Source organism: Desmodus rotundus, chromosome 5 (assembly GCF_022682495.2).
Source record: "Desmodus rotundus isolate HL8 chromosome 5, HLdesRot8A.1, whole genome shotgun sequence".
NCBI lineage: Eukaryota > Metazoa > Chordata > Mammalia > Chiroptera > Phyllostomidae > Desmodus > Desmodus rotundus.
Genome location: NC_071391.1, coordinates 95,031,154 through 95,055,470, shown reverse-complemented (window position 1 = coordinate 95,055,470; position 24,317 = coordinate 95,031,154). Strand labels below are relative to the sequence as shown.

At 40.6% G+C, this 24,317-nt stretch overlaps 1 protein-coding gene across 1 annotated transcript; it reads left to right on the top strand.

The window, feature by feature from the left end:
• The first annotated feature begins 1,185 nt into the window (after positions 1-1,185).
• MFSD9 (major facilitator superfamily domain containing 9) lies at positions 1,186-23,748 on the top strand. The gene is made up of 6 exons (XM_024571841.4): positions 1,186-1,369; positions 3,466-3,553; positions 4,190-4,233; positions 13,673-13,802; positions 16,608-16,817; positions 20,156-23,748. The coding sequence occupies exons 1-6, from the start codon at positions 1,214-1,216 to the stop codon at positions 20,944-20,946; spliced, it is 1,419 nt and encodes a 472-aa protein (XP_024427609.2). The 5' UTR covers positions 1,186-1,213; the 3' UTR covers positions 20,947-23,748.
• The last annotated feature ends 569 nt before the right edge of the window (positions 23,749-24,317 follow it).

The window sequence follows — 24,317 nt, the reverse complement described above, 5'->3', positions numbered from 1 at the left end:
GTGGTATCGTCAGAAGTATCAGGAATAGAGAAGGGAAATATATATGCAAATATTTGTTTATTATACTAAGGATGAACCTCTGTCTCCTCCATAATAATAGAGGTCCAAAGCAAGAAACCTTCCATTGGGTTGCTTTCCCAGAGAATGGTGGCATAGCAGGAACTAAATGTTGGTCTATGCTGTTGGTAGATTACAAATTAAGCATGAACCAGAAAATGGGGCTTTTTATAAACCTGAGAAGTTATTGGGCCTACATGGCAGGCCTGAGAAGCTCAGTGACCAACAAGTAAACACACAGGATGATCTGATTATAAATCCTTACCTGGACTAGTTGGTCATAGAAGGTAGTCACGTCCAAGGCCTATAGCTTTTTTAGCAAAGGTCAATCTTTACCTTAAGTGAGCTCTGCTCACTCTTCTTATGTATCTAGGATAAACTATACCTTTGAAATGTCAATTTAATTTTCTTTTCCAGACCCATCTGAGGCACCAGAGCAGATCACAGAACCCCTGCCCCCAAAGGTTATCTTGTTCACCCCATACCATCTCTGTGTGCTCTTATTAACTATACTGTACCCACCAAAGTAAAAGAAGTGTGCATCTCTCCATTTTACTTTTTATCCAATCCTAGAGATACCACTTCTTCCCTTGGCTTTTTCTGGTCCCCTTAATCTACCACCTTCTTTACAGCTTCTCCTTTGGTTTTGATGTATAAAATAAGCTGCAAAATTGCCATTCTGCCCAGTCCTTTCTCAATCGATTGAGATTTTGCTTCCAGGTATGTCCTCTAAATTGGACTCATAAAACTTTCCTACAAGTTTGGATGCTCTTTCATTGACAAACCCTTTCTCTGAGGTGAAGCTCATTACAATTCCCTCTGCCCACCAAACGCAGGAACCATAGGGTCTTTATCTGAAGTAAACAGAGCATCATCACTGCCACCACAAAAATCAAAACATCCTTCACTAGCGGGTGGCTCAATGGGTGTGCGGGGGGGGGGGGGGGGGGGCGGGGGGAAAGAGGCGGTGTCCGCCTCCAGCTGGGGCCAAACGCCGTGCACAGGTTGAGCCCTACCTCTCCTCGCAGCAGCCTACAGAACTCCGCTCTGCGCAAGCGCACCTCGAAGCGCGCGTTGGGGGCGGGGCTGCGCGGAGCAGTGCGCGTTCCTCTCGCACAAGTTCTCGCGTGAGTCGTCGCGCAGGGTTCTCACCGGTATGGAGCTGGGAGCTGCCGGGGTATCGAGAGCAGGCCTCAGCACCACCAAACCCTGGAGGCGGGAGCCGAGGACAAGGACCAAGAGGGGGGTTCCGAGGCTTGATGCGAAGCAAGCCCGTCTCTTCCTGCTCTGCGTCTACTTGGTGGGATTCTTGGTTAGTGCTGGGGCTGCTTCCCAGGTGCACACTGCTAACGCTGTTAGGGGGAGTGGGTTTTCTTGTAGCTGGAGAGGGAGTTGTGTTAACCGCTAAGAGCACCAGATTTTAGACCCGGGTCCTTGAATTCTGGCTGAGAAAAAAATTCAGAGCTAAGACTCAAACACACGCAGTATTTTATTTAGAAAGTCACAGAGGTAAAAGTGAGCCATGTCAGACGTGAGCCAGCTGGCCCGCGTGGTTTCGGAAAACAACTGGGTGAGGGGGGGCGGAAAAAAGCCTCTTGGAACTTAGGATAAAGAAAGTAAAGGTAATGCGCCCTGGAAGAAAGGGGGAGGAAAGGCGCGGGCGGGTGTGTGTGCACGCGCGTGTGTGGTGGGGGAAAAGAATGAAAATGAATCCATCACTACACTCATAAATTTTAAATAGCACGCTGTTTAAAATCTCACGATGTCACACCTCCTTTAGCCCTAGACATGAATCATCCCCGTGCTGTTGACCAGTGCATTCATGCCGTAGACCTGTATACAGACCTTTCCTGTAGTCACTTGGTAGCCTTTCTTGCTTGGTTATCAGATAGGCACAGTGCTTATGTTCAAGTAACCGTTACAGTAGCTTAAGGACACTGTCATAATGCCTACATTATTCTCCTCACTTCACCTCATCACATAGGAACTGAATTATCTTACATCATCATAAGAAGGGTAAGTACAGTGCAACAAGACGTTTATAGAGAGACCACATTCACATAACTTTTATTACAGTATATTTTTATAATTGTCCTATTAGTTATTGTTAATATTTCACCGATCCTAATTTGTAAATTAACCTTTATCATAGGAATGTATGTATAAGAAAAAAAATATGGGGTTTGGTACTCTGGTTCCAGGCATCCACTTGGGGTTCTTGGAACGTATCCCCAGTGGATAAGGGAGGACTACTATAATATTAAAATCAAAATAGTAAGCTGTAGTTCTAGTAGTGTAAATTTATAAACTATTTAAGATCACTGGATATGAAAGACATGGCCATCTAAAGATGTAACCATAGAGGATAAAGTGCTGAAAAGTGTATTGGGAAGTTCATGATTCTGTAATTAGGTGAATTACAGCTACCAAGAGAAGCAAGGGACGAAAGATTAATTGTTGGCTGAAAAAATACATTTTTTCAAGTATTTCTGTTCAACCAGGATTACAAGAAAATGAATTCAGGTTGACTATTTAATAAAAACTGTGTGTGTGCTATGTGTTTTTCTTCTCCTAAACCAGTTGTAGCAAGTACCCAAGTGAAGTAGTAATGAGAACCACAACAGTTAAAGGAAAAATTAACATTCTGTTAACTCAGAATCTGTAGCAAAAAAGGATCAGTACCTATTCTCAGAACTGAAAAGAAAATATGTTTGAGCTTCTATTATGTCAGACTTTTCTCAACCACTCTCTCTCTTAATGCACATTTTATTTCTACCAGGCGGGTATTTTATCCTCATTTTTTAAAGATGACAGCACTGATGCTTGGTAACATTCAATAAACTTTTTAAGGACACTTATTTATTAATAAATGGTGGAGCTGGAATTGAGACTGTCTTTCTGATCCCAGAGTGCATGCACTTTCTATGATTTAGTTGCAGAATATGGCCTTGCATTAATATATCAGCTTTTCAGTAACCCCCAGATTAGTTGTCTTCCCCAACTGCAGGAGGAAATTCATGTCCAAATTCAAGTACATGCTGCTCTTTCAAGAAATACACATCATCCCTACCTCCTTCCCCACTTCATTACCCACAAAAATTGTTTTGTTTTCTTATTTAAGGAACTTCTGGTAGCATATCCTCCTTGAATATTAAATATCAATTACAAAGAAGCTAAAGTTAAAATAGATTATAGGTCAGAGTGATTCACTCATTTACAGGTAGCAGCTGCTATAATTTATTGTATGTGGATCCTTGATAACTTTAACCTGTAGAGCATAACAATGCAATTAGGATATCTTATAGACAGTGGTTTTACTTGGAAAATCAGTTTATAATTAGAATCACCACTTTAAAAACACCTAGACTTTTGTTTCTAATTTGAGTTAATCAGTGTTTTGTTGTTTAGGATTTGTTTGGTGTCAGTATGGTTGTCCCTTTATTGAGCGTTCACATTAAGTCTCTTGGAGCAAGTCCAACAGTTGCTGGAATTGTAGGTAAGTGATTACATTGCATATTTTAAGAGCACTGAATTTTAAATCCCCTGAACTAAGTACCTGAGAACCAAAAATAGTCTTACAGCTAATGTTATCCAAAGGTAAATTGAAATGCTATAAGATGAATTTTCAGATTATTTAAAAATATTACCCTGGAGCAAATGTGATTCATCTTTTCCTAGATTGCCTCTGTTCTGAGAAGTTTTGAGATTTAGTGTTATCCCCATGCCTCATACCAGCAGTACTGTTACAGGGGCTTATTGAGCCTCTCCAAGGGGCTGACTGTGTAGTTAAAAGATAGGTATGGACTCCTGCCTATAAGAATCTGTTTACCTAATGTGAGAGACCAAACAAACATAAACTACACCGAAATCACACCATGGAGGAGAAGGAATTGGGGTAAGCCTTCACCAATCAGTTGCAAACTTCCTGCACTACCACCACCACATCTTAGAGGGCTGTAAAATGTTTCTACCTGTGTAACACAAAATTTTCAATTGAAAAAAGTTGTGGGGAAATTTCCTCTTTAAAAATGAACCTTTTTCCTAATGTTTTTCTTTTAATTTCTATGTAGTCGTTACCCCATTAATCCAATTTTATGATGTGTCTAGCCGATTTTATTGATGTTTTTTGCAGGCTCCTCTTATGGCATTCTGCAGCTCTTTTCTAGCACAGTGGTGGTAAGTTATCTTCCATCTAGCAACGAGTCTAGAAAAAGCACATTCATTTGCTTTGACTGCCATCCAGCATGGCTGTGGTAAAATCAGAGGCGGGAGGTTTACCAAATGTAGATATCCAGATGATTGGGATATATAGTGTGTTAGATCAAGAAGGTTCCTTCAGTCATCTCTCTTCCTCCATTGACATCTGAGAAGCCATTGGCGTAGAAGAGTCAGATGGCTTCTTCTTAAAAAGAACACATTGAACAGAATGAGAGTGCACTTTTTAAACTGTATACCATGTTCTTCCCATGACTTCCTGCTGACTTGGACTAGAAAAAAGAATGATTATTATCAGTTTTTTCATATGTGTTAATTAATTGACAATAATCAAATTCATTTGTGCTTCTAGGGCTCTGAAGTTATGTGTTTTAAACTACATGGATTATTAATTATAAAACCTAAGTGTATAGACAGAAGGAGCCATTTGAACGGGTGGTTGTATATCTATAATAGCATGGAGTAGAAAGACCCACAGCTGAGCTTGTCACTCCCACTTCGGCCCACTCAGTTGTTTGACATTCAGAATTCTTAACTGATCCTTCTCTTCTCTTTCCTTTATGAAATCCACTCTGCTACTCTGGTCTTAGACCACGGTGTCCAGTAGTCCAGGCAAGTCAAACAAAACAGTCACTTTAGTCCCACAGATTGGTCAGCCACGACCTTGGTCTAAATAGCTGGCTGATAGTCTTACTGTTAGGGAAAACAGTATACTGTATTGTGCTTCCCAAGAGTGACTTGCATGTAAAATACATTTTAAAAAAGAAAAGAAATTCAGTCGGATTATTTTTTACTTAAATTATATTTTATTGATTATGCTATTATAGTTGTCCCACTTTTTTCCCCTTTGCCCCCCTCCACCCAGCTAACGCCCACCCCTCTGGCAATCCCCACACTGTTGTCCATGCTGTGGGACATGCATATATGTTCTTTGACTACTCTCTTCCCTATGCTGTACTTTATATCCCCATGACTATTCTGTATCTACCAATTTGTACTTCTTAATCCCTTCACCATTTTTGCCCATGCCCCTCAACCCCCCTCCCATCTGGCAACCATTAAAACATTCTCTGTGTCTATGACCCATTTTTGTTCTGCTTGTTTATTTTGCTTTTTAGATTCAGTTGATACATATTTTTTGCCATTTTATTGTTCTTTTTGATCTTCTTCTTAAAGAAGACCCTGTAACATTTTATGTAGTACTGGTTTGGTGGTAATGAACTCCTTTAGCTTTATCTTGTCGAGGAAGTTCTTTATCTGTCCTTTGATTCGAAATGATAGCTTTGCTATGTAGAGTAATCTTGGTTGTAGGCCCTTGCTTTTCATCACTTTGAACATTTTTTGCCAATCCCTTTTAGCCTGAAGTTTCTTTTGAGAAGTCAACAGTTTTAAGGGAGCTCCCTTGTAGGAAACTCTCTGCTTTTCTCTTGTTGTTTTTAAGATTCTCTGTCTTTAACCTTTGGCATTTTAATTATGATGTGTCTTGGTGTGGGCCTCTTTGGGTTCATCTTGTTTGAGACTCCTGTGCTACCTTACTTGTATGTCTATTTCCTTCACCAAGTTAGGGAAGTTTTCTTTCATTATTTTTTTTCAAATAGGTTTCCAATTTCTTAATTTCTCATCTCCTTCCAGCACCCCCATGATATGAATGTTGGTATGCTTGATGTTGTCCCAGAGGCTCCTTAAACTATCCTCATTATTTTGGATTCTTTTTACTTCTTGCTCTTCGGATTGTTTTTTGCTTCCTTATAGTCTGAATCACCAATTTGATTCTTGGCTTCATCCACTCTATTGTTGATTCCCTGTAAATTGTTCTTTATTTCAATTAGTGTATCCTTTGGTTCTGACTGGATCTTCTTTATGATAATGAAGTTCTCACTAAGTTCATTGAGCATCCTTTTAACCAGTGTTTTGAATTTGTAATCTAGTAGCGTGCTTATCTCCATTTTGTTTCAGTTCTTTTTCTGGAGTTTTGTTCTGTTCGTTCATTTGGGCCATGTTTCTTTGTCTCCTCATCTTGGCAGCCTTCCTATGTTTGTTTGTATGTATTAGGTAGAGCTTCAGTGTCTCCGAGGCTTAGTAGAGTGGCCTATTGTGGTAGGTGTCCTGTAGAGTCCAGTGGTACAGCCTCCCCTATTACTCAGTTTGGGTACTCAAAATGTGCCCGCGATGTGTGTAGTGTATACCCTCCTATTGTATTTGAGCTTTTATTGTTGTTGGCATGTCCAAAGTCAGTCATCACTTGTGCTCTGTCCAGAGTCACACAGCATAAGCTACAAAGAAATCTGCACATGGCTGCTACTTGAGCTGGGGTTGGATGCGCCCAGGTGAGGCCACCCTGTGAACCAAGGCTGGCTGCTGATAATGCTGGGCGTGAGGCAACTTAGTGAGAGGTACTGGGCTCACTGAAGCCAGATGCTGCTTGTGTGAGAGAATTTAGGAAAATCTGAAGCATGGGCAAAGACAAACTATTTGCATGGAAAAGCCCCTGGAGATAATAGCTTGGGTGGGCTCAAAAGTTGGGTGGGGCAGGGCTTCAGGGAATCACCAGGGTTGGGCAGACTCAGACAAGTTGATAGAGTCTCAGAAATGGTACCTGTGTGCCACCTCTGTGGCTCTGTGGGTGTAGGGTTCAGAAAAGAAACAGTGGCCTCTGCCAGCACTTTGCTCTGTGAAAAAGCTGCCCCACTGCTCTTGCCCTGATGCCAGACAATTCAGGTCCTCCCCCTGTGTCTCTGATGCCTTTCAATCTGCTGCCCCCATGCTGGAGCTTAGAAGGAGAGTCAGAGTAAGTCCATTCATGGGCCCTCTTAAGATGAACTACCTCGGACTCCAGTAGTTTCTCTCTTCCACAGTGTCAATCCCCATTGGTGTTTACAGCCAGAAATTATGGAGACTTATCTTCCTGACACTGGAACCCTGGGCTGGGAGGCCTTGTGTGGAGCTGGGATCCCTTGCTCCTGAGATATCCCTCCTGATTTTTGTCTACCACATATGGTTGTGGGACCAACCCATTCCATGTCACTGTCCCTCCTACCAGTCTCAAAATAGTTTCTTCTTTAATTCTGTAGTTGTAGAACTTCCATTCAGCTCAATTTCTGGTAGTCTGAATGATGATTCTTCTATAGTTTAATTTTGATGTGGTTGTGTGAGGAGGCAAGCTGTGTTTACCTGTACCACCATCTTGACCACCGGTCAGATTTTTTAATGAATTTTTAAGTAACTTAATAGTTACTCCCTGATTTATCTTATTTTCAAGTCTTTTATAGATTAATTCATATATAAATAATAATTGTATTCTCATTTACCCTCTACAATGACCTAGCAAGGTAATTATCTTGCTTTTATCACTAGCACTTATCAGAGCACCTGGCACTTAGGAGCAATTTGTGACTGTAAATTTTTATCACTAGCAATGGCCCAACCCTCTTTTACAAATACTTCTCTGCTTTATTGTATTTGTGCTTACAGAGCACATTTCGTATACCTTACAGCTGTAATTTAATGAGAAGCTCCTTAGAAATCCTTCAGACAAGTTCTGGCCAAGATGGAGATGTAGGTAGAAATGCTTTGCTTCCTCGCACAACCAAAAGAAGGATAACAACCAATTTAAAAACAGTAAACAACCAAAATTGCCAGAAAATCAAACTGCATGAAACTCCGACAGTCAAGGGCTTAAAAAAACATTCATCCAGGCCAGTCAGAGGGACAGAGACAGGCAGCCAGGCAGAGAGGACTCACAGCAAGATGGTGGACCATGCAGGTGAGGTAGGGGCTAGCTGGCTGGGAAACTAAAGACTCAGAACCTCTAGCTATAAAATCTTGTGGTGGGTTTGAAGGTGGGAGAAACTCTCAGGCTCTTAGGAGAGTTCATTGGAGAGGCCGACTGGATCCTAGAAGTCACACAAACCCACCCTCCCGAGAATCAGCACCTGAAAGGGCACAATCTGCTTGTGGGAAGCAAGAGAAGTGATGGAAAGTGGGGCTGGAGTGGAGCGAGACAGCACCACAATGTAGTAAAGAGGGTTGCCGTGGCCTGCCAGATATCTAAGGCTTTGCCCTTATAATAGGTACACCAAGACAAAGAAATATGGCCTAAATGAAAGAAGAAATCAGAATTACAGAAAAAGAACTAAGCGGTGAGGAGATAGACAACCTGTCACATGCAGAGTTCAAAACACTGGTTATCAGGATGCTCACAGACATGATTGAGTTTGGTTGCAAAGTGAAGGAAGAAATGAGGCTATACAAAGTGAGATAAAGGAAAATATACAGGGAACCAATAGTGAAGGGAAGGAAACCGGGACTCAAATCAATGATTTGGAACAAAAGGAAGAAATAAACATCCAACCAGAGCAGAATGAAGAAACAAGAATTCAAAAAAATGAAGAATGGGTTAGGAACCTCTGCAACAACTTAAAGCATTCCAATATCTGAATCATAGGACTGCCAGAAGGAGAAGAGGAGGAGCAAGAAATTGAAAACTTATTTGAACAAATAATGAAGGACAACTTCCCCCATCTGGCAAAGGAAATAGACTTCCAGGAAGCCCAGAGAGGTCCACAGAAATTGGACCCAAGGAGGAACACACCAAGGCACATCATAATTAAGTTACCAAAAATTAAAGATAAGGAGAGAATCTTAACAGCAGCAAGAGAAAAGGAGACAGTTACTTACAGAGGAGTTCCCATAAGATTATCAGCTGATTTCCTAAAAGAAACCTTACAGACAAGAAGGGACTGAAAAGAAGAATTTAAAGTCATGAAAGGCAAGGACCTACATCCATGATTGCTCTATCCAGCAAAGCTCTCATTTAGAATGGAAGGACAGATAAAGTGCTTCTCAGATAAGGTCAAGTTAAAAGAGTTCATCATCACCAAGCCCTTGTTATGTGAAATGTTAAAGAGACTTATTTAAGAAACAAGATCAAAAACTATAAACAGTAAGAATGACAACAAACTCACAACTAGCAACAACTGAACCTAAAAAACAAGAACTAAGCAAACAACTAGAAAAGGAACAGAGTCACAGAAATGGTGATCACATGGAGGGTTATCATTGGGGAGGGGGAGGAAGAGAATTCGGGGGAAAAGGTACAGGGAATAAGAAGCATAATTGCTAAGCATAAAATAGACCGGGGGGTGGGGTAAGAATAGTATAGGAAATAGAGAATCCAAAGAACTTATATGTATGACCTATGGACATGAACTAAGTGGGGAGGAATGGTGGAGGGAGGGGATTTTAGGGTGGAGGGGGGATAAAGGGGAGAAAAAAAATGGGACAACTCTAATAGCATAATCAATAAAATTAAAGTAATACCATGGGGAAAAATCAGATGAAATACCAAATAAAATTTTTATTTTCAACCAATGCTTTTATAAATACTTTAATTATAAATTTTATAAAAACATTTTAATCTTAAAAGTAAATCTTTAGGAAAATATATGCTGTGTCAGATTTGACTAATAATTTTAATATAGCCATTTTCATGAAAATAATGAGTTTATTAAGTACTTGTTATGTGTCAGACCCATTTTGTGGCACTTCATTTTATTCATTCATTATAATAACCTCTCTCAACCACATCCCTAGTAGTCATGCATCTTTAATGACTGATTTTATGTAAAGCACATAACAAGTTGAGGGGGGAAAAGAACCTCTGAGGTAGATACTATTATTATTCCTATGTTACAGTTAGAAAAACAGGGCTAGCGATATGCCTCCATATGTAATTATGTTAACTAAAGTGTGTGTGGCATTTGGGATAATGAGTTCAGAGTTGAACCCAGACAGCCTAGCCTGGGGTGTATCTACCAGATTCTCACTGCCCTATAAACAAAAGGAGGCCAGCAGTCTATTACCCAGGTGGAAAGAGTGTGAAAGATTTCTAAAATCCATTGAAATGAAAACTAGGGGAAAGGGCTGATGCTATTTATATAAGGCTGACAGTCTTTTGGAAGATTTACTCAAATTTTTTATAAAGGAATTTTACAACCATTTATAACCTATGTAAAAACATCTTTTGTTTTCTTTTTTAGATTTTATTTTTTTATCTTTAGAGAGAGGGTAATAGAGGGAGAGAAATGTCAATGTGAAAAAATAAACTGATGGTTGCCTCTCATACATGCCACAACCAAGGATCAGCCTGCAAACCAGGCATATGCCCTGACCAGGAATCAAACCAACAACCTTTTGCTTTGTGAGACAGTGCCCAACCAGCTTTGCTACAATGGTATCTTTTGTAGATACCAAAGGGCATCTTTTAGGTTCTTAAGAAAAATATAAACGTGTAAAAATGGGCAAAGGACATGAGCAGAAGTGGTTGGCTTTTGGAAAGGCAGAGAGACAGGCTAAGATGACATGGTTGATTTGAGAGAGTGGGGAAAGTCACTGGGCATCATTGAAGAGTGAAGAAGCAGGATGCCATATTGACTGCCTTCTACCCAAATCCAGGAAAACATCACTGGAGACCCTGTTCTTGACCTTCCTCAGACTGTGTGTGCTCTATAGCTGGATAGTGTTTAGTGATTTTTACTTTGACAAATTTTTTCAAACAAAGCCTCACCCAGAACCTCAGTACATAAATTGGCTCAGTGTTGAGGCTCTGTAGTTGGACTGGGTTTTTCCGTCAGGCTTGTGCCATCTATGTGAAACAAAGTACTTCCAGAGTGTAAGGAGAAAAATGGGCAGCTACCCGCTGAGGCTGACCAGGAGTGTGAGTTGCTGCTAGAGACAAGCCTCCTTTGTCTTCATGCTTAGCCATCCTCAGCTGGACAGCTGCTTAACCTCCTGCACTATGGGAATGTTTTCAGCAGGAAAGAGGGAAGGAGGGAAAGGAGAAGATTGTTTGCCAGTACCCTTCCCCACTTCTAAAATTTTTTTCAGAAGACTTACCAGTGACTTCTGGCTGCATCTTTGAAGGCCAGAATTTTTAGCTGCAAGGGAGGTTTGTTTTGACTGAGCTGTTGCTGTGGAGTACTGAAAATTCTTAAGTAAAGTAAAGAATGAGCTAGGAAGGTGGCCCTTTATTTCCTGACATATCTGTGATCCTCCCCACTCTCCACCTCCTGGATTCCACAAAGTATACCACCACCTTTGTCCTTTCGTCCTCACTGCCTTCTGCTTGCCTCTCCACTTCTGCTCCTTGTAGGCTCTCTTTTCCTCTCCATGTGCCTCACATTTAGACTTCCATACAGAGTCACTGGGAGGCCCAGCTAGTCACCCACTGGGTAAATTTCACCCTGGACCACCTCTGATGTCACTCACCAAAGCTCCTTACTTACCACAACAGTGGTTCAGAAAGGAGCCCAGGACTGGCAGGTTTTGAGATTTCCCACATAGGGGAATTATAACTGCAGATTTCAATGTAAAGCCAGAAACCGCAAAACTAGGAAGAAAACATGAAAGAAAGGCAATGATTTTTGGGATATGATATCTAAAGTGCAAACAACAAAATTAAACAAGTTGGATTACATCAAACTAACAAACCTCTACACAGCAAAAGAAATAATTGTGAATGAAAAGGCAACTCTGAAATGGAAAAAAAATATTTGCGGAGCGTGTATCTATAAGGTTTAATATGCAAAGTACACACAAATAGCAGAAAAAGAAATAACCCAAGTAGAAAACATTGGCAAAGGACCTGAGTAAAGAGTAAGTGTGCTCAACGTCATTAATCGTTAGGGAAATGCAAATCGAAACTACAATGAGATACCACCTTCTACCTGTTAGAACGGCTGTCACTGAAAACATGAGAGAAATGATGGCAAGGCTGTGGAGAAAAGGCAACCCTTGTGCACCGTTGGTGGGAATGTACATTGGTGTAACTACTGTGAGAGACAGTATGGAGATTCCTCAAAAAATTGAAAATAGAACTAGGATATGATCCAGCATTCTACTTCTGGTTATATATGCAAAGGAAATGAAATCACCATGTCGAAGAGATCTCTGCATCCCCATGTTCACTGTAGCATTACCATAGCCAAGATGTGAAAACAATTTGTACCCATCAAGAGGTGAATGGTTAAAATTGCATACACACAGATACACACAATCAGAAGAAGGAAATCCTGCCATTTGCAACAACATGGATAAACCTAAGGGCATTATGCTCAGTAAAATACGACAAAAGAAGACAAAACCAAATGATCTCACTTATATGTGGGATTTAAAAACAAACATTTTTGAATAAATTTTTTAAGAAAAAGATCGGATTTGTAGTTACTGGAGGCAGGGGTGAGCAAAGTGAGTGAAGGTGTTCAAAAGGTATAAACTTCCGGTTACATTATAAGGAAGTACTGGGGATGTAACGTAAAGCAGAGTGACACTATAGGTAACACTGCTGACTATATTTCAAAGTTGTTAAGAGTAAATTCTAAGAGTTCTCATGACAAGGAAAAAACTTTTTTTTTCATTTATATCTGTATGACATGATGCATGTTAATTAAACACGGTAATTTTGCAGTATATGTAAGTTAAGTCATGCTGTACACTTCAAACTTACACAGTGCTATGTCTCAGTTATATCAATAAAACCGAAAGAAAACAATAGTTTGAGAAATGTTGTATCTCAAAAGTACTCAAAGAAATTCACATCGGAGTAATGACATGTCATTTTAATCTGTTGGATTAACAAATTAATAATAAAATCCATGGTTGTTATGACTGAAAAGAACAGCCACTCTTACAGAAGAGAAAACAGATTTTTAATGACATGGAGTGATGTTTGAGATCTGTTGATAAGTGGAAAAACAAGTTACAAAATACAGTATACTATATTTTGTTAGAAGTATTATTTGTAGATTTGCAGTATTTTTATATTCATTTTTTTCAGTATTTTCTAAATTTCTAAACTAAAGGTGGTTTCAGAGGAGTTGAGATGCATAAAGTGATAATGAAGATAAAAACGGGGCTTTAAGCCCTGACAGGTGTATCTCAGTTTGTTGGGCATCACCCTGCAAAGCAAAAGGTCAGTGGTTCAATTCCTGGTCAGGGCACATGCGAGAGGCAGCCAATCAATGGTTCTCTCATACATCAATGTTTCTCCTTCTCCTTCTCCCTTCCTTACTCTCTGTGAGAATAAGTAATTAAAAAAAAAAACTTTAAAAATTGTACTTCACTGTTTCTCCAGCCATTCTTTGCCTTGGGATCATCACAGATGCTTTCTTTGGTATCTTAGGCTTTTTTGGATAAAGAAAACCATGTTGTATTGAACCACTCAACTTGTGGAAGGCCAGAGAAAATAATTTACTCTGACAAATGGCATAATAGAATTGAGCATCGAAGGATCTTAGCCCAAATTCCCTGCTGTTTTTCCTTGTATTGCATTTAGGGGGCATTTTCATGGTGGTGATTTTATAAAAGTGAGTCAAAGGATTTTTTGTGTTTCCTTCTTCCTCAGGGCTGCTGGAGTGATGTGGTTGGAAGGCAGTTTTCCTTGCTGGTGTGCATTCTCTTCAGTGCCTTGGGCTATCTTATTCTTGGAGCATCTACCAATGTATTCCTGTTTGCTCTCGCCAGAGTCCCTGTGGGTGAGTTCTCACCTCTCTGCATTTTCCTTCAAAATAAATTATATGTATATGTACGAGGTCTGTCCAGAAAAAGTCCAGCATTGTTAATATAACAAGAACGGTTTGCATGACATCGATATAACCTGGCAGCCAAAGAGAGTGGACTGGAATGTCCCAGTGTGAACAATGACAACTTCACTATAGTAGTCAGTGGAGTTGGTAGACTCCATTGAGTGAGCATGTGTACTGTGTGGCCGTCACATTCAAAATGAGTGAGTAGAGCAACGAAACTGTACCAAATTTTGAGTTAAGCTTGAACATTCCTCTGTGGAAACTGTTTGGATGATTTAGAAGGCTTTTGGTGATGATGCAATGAGTGCAGTGCAAATAGAAATATTGCACAAACACTACAAAGATGGTTGAGAATCTGTTGAAAGTGACCCATGTTCTCTAAAGCCTGCAACAAGCAGAACACCTGAGAATATTGAATATGTACAGGCTGCAATCAGCAAAGATTGGCAACTGACAGTGCAAGAACCAGAAGCTGATCTGGATAGTGAAAAAACTGCTATGTCTGAGATTCATTTCACAGTTTCTGCTACCAGAACAGAAGGAACATTTTGCTTCAGTTGCTAATGACTTGATTCAATTCACTACCAAGGAACAGATTTGGTGGCCTGCAACTTCAGGCTTTTCCCAAAACTAAAATCACCTTTGAACGGGAAGAGATTTCAAACCATCAGTAAGATTTAGGAAAATACGACAGGCCAGCTGATAGTGATTCCAACAAAGGGTTTTGCAGAGTGTTTTCGGCAGTGGAAGAGACGCTGGAAGAACTGTGAAGTCCCAAGGTGCCTACTTCGAAGGGGACTAAGAAGTCATTGTCCTATGTACAGTGTTTCTTGTATCTTGTATTTTCTTTAGTAAATGTCCTGCTCGCCAATACCTCGATTAGAACTTAAGTAAAGAGGGCACGATGTCAATACACACTAGACCTGTAATTCCAGCAGCCACTGTCGATGGAGCACGCAGCATCAGTCAGGCCCTGCTGACCTGTCCAGGGCCTTAATCCTTGGACTTGGTAGAGCCTGGCGTCCTTGACATCTGTCAATGTGCACAGCTTTGCTACTACAGTGGGGTCTATCTCCTTCCTTCTGGTTTCTCTCCACTCTCAGGAAGAATTTGTTAAATGTCTTTGACCAGCACTGTGGTTACTGTGCAGTTATAGTTACCACAGCGAGCTTATAGTTTTGAAATTGGGCTTCCTAACTTCAAATTGTTACTAAGCACTATAGCTTCCCTGTGGCCTTCTATAAAGCTGCCTGTGACTTTGTGGGAGACACTAGGATTATGATGTAGTGGCTTGTGCATAATTTTTGTCTCAGACTACTCTTGAATGTTTCTACCTTTTTTGAAACAGCTTTCATTCTGTCCATTCATTAACATTTTTCCATTCTTTGAAACGCTACCTGCGAGTGCTAGGTGGTGAGGTTGGTAGGTAGTTACCGGGGAAGCTCTTAACTCCCTCTCATCCTTTCTTAGTGTCAGAGCCTTGGAGTTTGCTTCTTTCTCACTTTACTCATTAGAGCACTGTCAGACTGCTCCCCTGATGAACAAGTCATTTGCGTTCACCCTTCAAAATTCATGCTTATTGTTGTTGTTTACTTAATAAAATGGTTTATGATGATAGGTGGTTAATCATCCTAACAAGCCCCACTGCCACACACAAAATTTAACTGATAGCTGTTTCATGTGCACCTGGTGACCAGGTCATTTTATGTTCTTGGTTTGGGGTACCGTTTGTCCTTCTGTATAATATACTCTGCCAATCAATGGTAAGGCTGTTCATAATTCAAAAGAAACAAGATGAGAGATAAATAGAACCTATATTTGTTAAAAAATGTGTAGAGATTTATGTGGAAGATATTAATGTTAATATAAAATAACCTGGTTTGAGCAGAGCAGTGCTTCCTTCAAGGAGATCACTGGAAACCATTGTGTCCCATCACGGTTAGGAGCAATGAGTCAGACCTGCCAGCATCATTTATTAGTAGGACCTACTGTGTCCTGATCAAAATAACGGGCAGCTATGTCACCAGAATTCACCAGTTTATTTGAATGTGTCTGTTTGATTCATCAGCAGTAGAAGTATGAGGAATATGAAGTTGTTACATATACTTTAATCTCTTATTATGTCATATCTCAGCTTTCAATTTGTTTAGTCAGCAATTTCACAAGCCTCTTACTAGTAGAAAATCAGTGGTATTGGTTAGATGACTACTATGTCATCATATTGAATCTTTTTGTATTTGTACTTGCTGCTTGTCCTTCTTCCCTGCTCTGTTTCTTTCTGTAGCAATTATCACTTTTTGTATAGATATGCCGGCTCTGTGAAGACAGGGATATGTCTTTTTTTTCCCCCTCCCTATTCCTTGTATTACCTGGGGTCAAAGTCCATGTTGGACCTATAGTATGCATGCAGAAAATGTGTATTCCCTGAGTTTATGAGTAATGAATGATGAATTTCTGTATAGAAACAACCATGAATTAGACTCGGATAACAGAGAGAACTGGAGACACTGGGATGTCATGATGAGAGGGGGGAAAGCTGAGGATTCAGGAGGTTGGTTACCAGGGACAAGGTGACCAATCAGAATGGTAGGGCTAGACCAGGAGTCCAGTCATGGTTCATGGAACCTGCTGGCCTTAAAGGTTCAAAGAAAATGGATTAGAACTCCATGAGGGATAGAGGTGAAGTGCTGGATCACAAGTAAGATGCTTTTAATCTGAAAAATGTTACTGAATGTGTTTCTTGTCTCCTTGCAGGTATTTTTAAACATACACTTTCCATTTCAAGGGCTTTGCTTTCTGATCTGGTTCCAGAGAAGGAACGGCCATTAGTCATCGGACACTTAAATACTTCATCTAGTGTGGGCTTCATTTTGGGCCCCATGGTCGGTGGCTATCTTATTGAACTAGATGGTGGATTTTATCTCACATGCCTCATCTGTTTTTCTGTCTTCATTCTCAATGCTGGTAAGTTGCCATTTAATCATGAGATTATTTGGTTTATTCATTTATACTGTCTAAACTACTTTTTTTATCTCTTTATAATTGGTTTTTCTTAAAATAGGCAGGCTTTTATTCAAAAATGAAAGACCACATCAGCTGCTGCTGCAGCCCTCCTAGTGGGTGCCTGTCATGCTAAAGCATGTGCTTGTCTCACAGCCTGCATAGTGTTGAGCTTGCCCCTCCCCTGTCTCTGCTTTCCTCCATGTGCCTGGACCGCAGTGGCTTCCTGGTCCACCTCACACATGCCAGGCTTATTCTCACAGGAGGGCACTGTAATTTGTTCCTTCTTCTGCCTGCAGTATTCTTCCCACATTTCTTTACTGGCTTTTCTATCATTCAGGTCTCAAATATTTGCTTCCTTAAGAGCCCTTCTTTGATCATTCTGTCTAAAATAACTATATTTCTTCATGGTTCTTTTGAACCATTATTAATGTGTTTTTTCTCCTGTAACATGCACAGTTAGAAAGTAAACCTCAAAGGTTTCAGATGTCCTCACTGCTATCATCCCTGCCCAGAAGAGGCCAGGCATATGTAGCCAATGTTCAATAGTATTTGATAAACGAAAAGAATACATATTGGAGCCTGACCAGGTAGCTCAGTTGGTTAGAATATTATTCTGATACGCCAAGATTGCAGGTTTGATCCCTGGTCAGGGTACATACAAGAAGCAACCAGTGAATGCATAAGTAAGTGGAACAACAAATTGATGTTTTTCTCTCAGTGTCCCTCTCTCTCTTCCTCTCTCTTTCTTTAAAAAAAAAAATAAACAAAGAATACATACAGGACTGTGAGCTCCTTGAATGATGGACCAGTTGCTTAAAGCAAAGAGGGTGAACTTCTTTGCCCAGAGACTGGTGCATGGCTAATCCTTATGTAAACAATGTTATTAACGAGAGGATTTATATTGTTCAATTTTTCTAAATTTAATGATATTGTACTCGACTACAGCTTTTTGAATCATATCCAAGGCTTCTGACTGAATGATGAATTCCATGTTGGGTTGGGATATCAGGCTCGAGAAGCAAAGTTCATTCGCAGAGGAATACTGTATGATTTTCTACCAGAAATTTAATTTTAGGCAAAAGGAGAGGTCTGATGGATCAGTGTAACTCTAGAGAAAATGGCTTTGCCCTGACTGGTGTGGCTCAGTGGGTTGGGTGCTGTCCCACAGACCAAAGGGTTGCCAATTTGATTCCCAGTCGGGACATGCCTGGATTTCAGGCCAGGTCCTCAGTTGGGGGCATGCGAGAGGTAATCAATGGATGTTTCCTCGCACATCGATGTTTCTGTCTCCCCTTCCCCTCTCTCTAAAAATAAATAAATAAAATATTAAAGAAAAAGAAAATGGCTTCAAGCCCATGACTGGTTAATGTAACCAGGTACCTTCCTATATAAAGAAAGGTACATTAATGTGATCACTTGATGTTAGAAGTCAGTGTATAAACAAATGACTATTGAGCTCTATTTTGGATTTTGCAGTGATAGTGCTATTTAATATTTTGCCCTAACCTAAGTATATGAATGGATCCAAGTTAGGAATACATTCAGCTGCAAATGTTCTCAACTCCAGTTGCTTAAAGTAATAGGAATTTTTTTCCCACTTAAGAGCTGTGGGGTCAACAGGCTGAGGCAGATGCAGATGCTGACAGGGGAGGAGCAGGAGAGGGGTCGGGGCTGGACAGCAGACAGTGTCTCAGAGCACTGGGCCTTCCAGTGCTTTGAGTACAGTGTAAGGCTGTTTTCCTCAGTCCATGTTGTCATACTTTTCTCCTTGATAATAATGGCTGTTTTCCCCAACCTTTTTACCCCTTTAGCTTCTTATGTCCTTGCTTTGATCTGCTACTTCTTCTGAAAGAGGGCTTTCATATCTTTTTATCAATGATTAGTTTTTTCCATGGTTAAGAACTCAAACACTAGTCTGACAGACTTGGCTTCAAATCCCTGCTCTGCCACTTCTTGGTGTGGGCTTTCAATGAGCTGTCTCAGTTTCCTCTACTATAAAATGGAATAACAAAACTCATAGACTTGTTATGGGAACCATGAGAGGTTTTGCATAGCAGTTTATTCCACTGTTGTGCATCTGATAACCACTCAATAAATGTTAGTTGCTGTCGCCATTATCATTTTAATTATTATTTTAATTATACTTTTCTTTTTGTGCATCAGTGACAATTCTTTCATTTTTTTTTTTAGCAAGATTGTATGAAATATCCAAGTACCTTTCAAGATAAGAGCAAATGAAAAGTGAAGATCTGTTTTCTCCTGTGATTTGTTTTCTGTCATAAAACAGCATTAAGCAGCACTGACTGACCAGCCACAGGTTCAGGTGGAACTTCAGTCCTGGAGGACTGAAAAACCACACAGGGATGTGTTAGGAAAGATGACCTAGGATGGCAGGCTACTATTTACTTTTAAGAAAGTTTGGGGCATAAATTGGCAAGGGGGCATTCTGTTTGCTTGGATCATGTGGGATCAATAAAACAGCTGAGGCAGGAACGTGCCAGTCACATGAGGGCAGATGTGGGATTATCTGAACAGGGGTATGAGCTGCTGGGTCAAGTGTATGTCATGGTTGATGAGAGTGGCACCCCCAGAGGTCTCAACAGGACACCTATAAAAGTGCAGATCCGAGCAGATGCTCCCTAACTGGTCATTAGTGTCAAGCTACCCTTAGCTCCCAACCCCACCCCTTGCCCTTCACGCCAAGGCTGTCTGTCCAACGCTTCCTGTGCTTCCCCCAGCATAGCACCTACCCTGGAATCTAATTGCCTGTTTGCATGTCCTCACCTCCTTAGGTTTAAGTACCTTGGGGACAGGAGTTGTATAGGCCTTGTCTTATTTGTTAATATACTGTTTCTCATGTTTAGCACAGGATTCAGCATTTAGCATAAATATTCAGTGTTTGGGTGGGTGATGAATGTGGATGGATAGGCGGGTAGTGGATAGTCAGAAAATTAGTAAAGTAATGAGGGAGGAATTTAAATGTGAAGTCTAAGAATTTAGATATGAAATGATGGGATATGGGAAGCTCTCATAGGTTCTTGAGCCGGGGGTGGAGTGGAATAGTGAATATTATGTAGGTATAGGTTATTTTCTTAGGTGAATTGCAGAATTCTGATACTGAAATGGAGTAGAAGTAGCTATGGAAATGGTTAAAAACTGGATTCAAAAATAGAGATTAGCAAATCTGCTATTACAAAAGTACAGAGTAATCTAATACTAGTTATTTCTTGTCTCCCATGTTAGTTCTGTATGAACTCAGTGAATTCAGCCTACTTTAACAGATGGTGCTGTTTTAACAGGTCTTGTTTGGCTGTTTCCATGGAGTGAAATAAAAGTCAGTAGTACGAAGAATAGCCTGCAATTGGGTAAGAACTGTGCATCTTTGGGAAAGACAGACCATGAAGTTCAGGAGGCAAGCCCTAGCCCTGGGAGCATGGTGAGTGAGAAGACCCCTAGGCCGCCTTGGATGGAAGTCATGTCCACACTGCAGGACATGAAGAGCCTGATATTTTCTGAAATGTGGGACATATTTCTAGTGCGTTTGCTGATGGCCATGGCAGTCCTGCTGTACCACAGTAATTTTGTCTTGGCTCTCAAGGAGCGCTTCGGGGTGAGGCCCATGGTGGCAGGCTACCTCATCAGTTACAGCAGCGCCCTGGGGGCCCTGGCCAGCTTGGTCCTGGGTCCCATCCTGCAGCTGTACAGGCACAACTCCCACAGGGTCCTGCTGCACTCCAGTATTTTCACCTTCCTGCTCCTGTTGCTCTATTCCATGGCCCCCACCATGGGAACTGTCATTTTCTCCTCCACACTCCTGGCCTTCTCCACGGCCATTGGCAGGACTTGCATTACAGACCTCCAGCTAACCGTGGGTGGGGCCCAGGCCAGGGGCACCCTCATAGGCTTGGGGCAATCAGTGACAGCAGTGGGCCGGGTCATGGCCCCCATCCTCTCTGAAGTTGCCCAGGAAGTCAGTCCTTGTGGCCCACCCAGTCTGGGGGCTGCATTAGCCTTGGTGGCTGTTTTCATAATGTCACTAAACAAACCTCACTATGGTGGTGATAGGACCAATAGATTAAAAAATGAATAGAATGAATTTGGACAACACAAAGAAACAAAATTGGAGGTGGTGAATGAGGGGCAGAGGCCAAGTGAGAAGGGCGTTTTGGAAAGGGTGGGTGATCTAAGTGAAAAGACATATTTCCACTCGAGTTCATCCAGGTCAGGCTCCAGCTCTGCATTCAGCCCTGCGGATGATCAGAAGTCAGAGCCTTGCCAAAGGGGAACATATTAAACATACACCTAAAAGTCTTCTTCCCATGTGGGTCAGTGAGGTTAAATCAAGGGGAAAAGAGCTACCAGCTACAGTATAAAAAAATAGTGATGGGCTAAGAGAACCTGGTAAGTGCAAGAAGAGAAGAGACCCAAGTATTTTCCTTCTAAATAAAAATAGGGTAATATTTGTGCTGACCAGCTGGGATAAAGGTTCCTCTCAATTGTATAAGTGAAGAGGGAGATATGCTACTGTCAAAATGCTAGAGATTGAAAGAGCTGCTTTATTAAAGCTAGTTTGTCACTTTCTCAAGTCATAACAAGGTTTTGAATGCTACTTCCACCTGGGGACCTGGGTAAAAATGCGATGCCCAGCCTCATCCCAGAGACTGACTACATGGGCCTAGGTGAGGCCAGATATCTGTTGTATATGGTTAAGTACCATTTTCAGTTCCTCATGGAATTCGAGAAAGGATTTGATTAGACTAAAACCCAGAGAGATTTGGTTGTTTTATTGGTCACTCAGTTTGGACTGTGTGTTAAAATGTAATCACAATGTGTTCTACTTTCTCCAGCTACTAGCATTGTACCCCACAACATTTTGTACAGAATAAGAGAGTGTCAGGTGTCATACCTTACCGGAAGGACTTAATTCTAGAGTGTCTTGTGTTGAACATCATTTCCTTTATTTTACTGTCACACCCGTGCACAGAAGAGTGTTGGTCTACAGGGACACATTGTGGTGGGCATTTTCCTGGGCCTAGACTGAGCTGCCATTCCAAAATTAGTGCCCAAGTGGTGAGGGGCCCAGAATGAGGTTAGCACAAGCTCGCACAAAGGCATTTGTAAAGCACATCCTGACCATTGGATGACATCAGTTATTAATAAAAATTATTTAGGAGCTCCTTCTATTTTCCTTGTACAAACTACCAAAGTGCATATTCCTGTCAACCTTCTTAATTGGCCCAGTAGGATATTATTCCTGCTTTCACCCTAATGCACATACAATTGTAAATAATATTTTAGCACACTAATTTTTTATAATTTAAATACTGTGTGTTAAGCAGAAAAAAATATTTCTATAATTTTAGAAGTTGCACATGGGGTAAACTCAAGTATTTATGATAACAAATCAATTGGAAATTTGAAGATTGTTCTTTATGAGAAAAATATAAACTTTTTATTGTGTTGTAATTCTGAACTTTTATATTGGGTTGCCCAAAATGTTCATTTGGTTTCTGTAAGATGTCTCTATTAACACTTAGTTGTCTTTAACTTCTCTTGAAATAATTTTGTTAGATTGTATTGTGACAGCTGTTATAACAGCATGCATTTAAAAAAAAAATCAAGATCGGTGATTTTTTTGTGTAGCCATTTTAAAACTGAAAATAGAAGAAAATAGCCCTGGCTGATATGGCTTAGTGGATTGAGTACCGACCTGCGAACGAAAAGGTTGTCACCTGTTCAATTCCTAGTCAGGGCACATGCCTGGGTTGCGTGCCAGGTCTCCAGGGGTGCATGAGAGGCAACCACACATTGATGTTTCTCTCCTCTTTCTCCCTCCCTTCCCCTCTGTCTAAAAATAAATAAGTAAAATCTTTTAAAAAAAGAAAGAAAAAGAAAATTGAAGAAAATAAGCAACATTTTCAGCATGTTATGCTTTATTATTTCAAGAAAAGTAAAAACACAACTGAAATGCAAAAAAAGATTTGTGAGGTGTATGGAGAAGGTGCTATTACTGATGGACCATGTCAAAAGTGGTTTGCAAAGTTTTGTGCTGGAGATTTCTTGCTGGGTGATACTCCACTGTCAGGTAGACCAGTTGAAGTTGATAGCGATAAAATGGAGACATTAACTGAAAACAATCACTGTTATACCACGCAGGGATATAGCCAACATACTTAAAATACCCAAATCAATAAAGTTATTGGTGAAAATGAAAAATGTGTCTTTTATGGAAAAAACTAAACAGACTTTTTGGCCAACCCAGGTGCTTAGTGCCTTTGAGGGGACCAAAGTATGGTATAAAATGACCTTGCCCTTTAGTAGTATAGTAATTTGAGATTAGACTCAAAGGCCAATAAACCAAGGCTTTTGTAATGAAGTAGAATTTCAGAAGAATTTCTCTAAAAATTGTCTTTTCTTCACTCTCAGAAATAGACAGACTCCTTAGAAGCTCTTAAATATGGCCTAGATAAATCATAGCACTTTATTTCTGAAGTTAACTAAAAGCCTATAAACTTAATGAGGGTTTACATTTAAGCAAAGATTGATCTTAGTCTAGAGAGAAGAGGAACATTTTTGTTATTCTCCACTGGTGGTTTCAGTGTTTCGTTCAGGTGATTTTTTTTAGATGAATATTTTGTCACAGCTCCTCTTAACTAGTCTGATGTGCTGCTGCTATTCAAGGTATGTTCTGAGGACCAACAGAGTCAGGGTTCCCTGGAGCAGATGCCCCACCTCAGACCTACTAGGAACCATTCCACAAGAAACCCAGCTGATTTGTATATACAGTAAAGTTTGAAAACCACTATTGTAAAGGATAATAATTGTACAATTTATGGAATATGACCTCAGGGATATTAAATATGCTCAATTAAAATCTGTGTTGATTTTTAAATTGTTTTGAGTATCTTTTGTAATCCTTTCCAAAGTATTAGGTTGAGCCCCATGAAATTGTTATTTTTATAAGTCAAAAATATCTGCAATTTCATGTGATTCAACCTAATTCTTATATGTAGTCTTACTTTAGAGGCATTGAACTTTTAAAGGAAGTGGCACTCTTTCAACTTTATGCCAATCACAACTGGTAAGTACTATGAAACAGCCTCAGAGCGTGGGGTTCTACAATGCTTGGCCTTTTCCACAGAGGAGAGGGAAAGTATACCTCTGTCCTCATGTCCAGAGGTTCGAGTGATATGCAGAAAGGGAACAGGAGATGCCTGGCCATGAGAATAATGTGCAGGACTCCACATCTCAGGCCCAATGGCCTGGAGCAGGGAAGTCTGGAGTTATGCCTGAAGCAAACAGCAGGGGCTAGATCAGTGGTTCTCTACCCTAGCTGCCCAGATCTTGCCCTGAACCTGGGGAACCAGGCTCTGAAGTATCTGGTATTTTTAATGCACACCCACAGTGGAGAATCACAGGGTTAGACCTGAAGGGGCTCATCCTCTGGGCCAGTGGTGAGCT

Bases quoted from the DNA above. Each gene is read 5' to 3' on its own strand.
- MFSD9 (XM_024571841.4), top strand. From the start codon at position 1,214: ATGGAGCTGGGAGCTGCCGGGGTATCGAGAGCAGGCCTCAGCACCACC. The intron at 4,234-13,672 runs GTAAGTTATCTT...CTTCTTCCTCAG, and splicing joins TCTTTTCTAGCACAGTGGTG to GGCTGCTGGAGTGATGTGGT. The intron at 16,818-20,155 runs GTAAGTTGCCAT...CTGTTTTAACAG, and splicing joins TGTCTTCATTCTCAATGCTG to GTCTTGTTTGGCTGTTTCCA.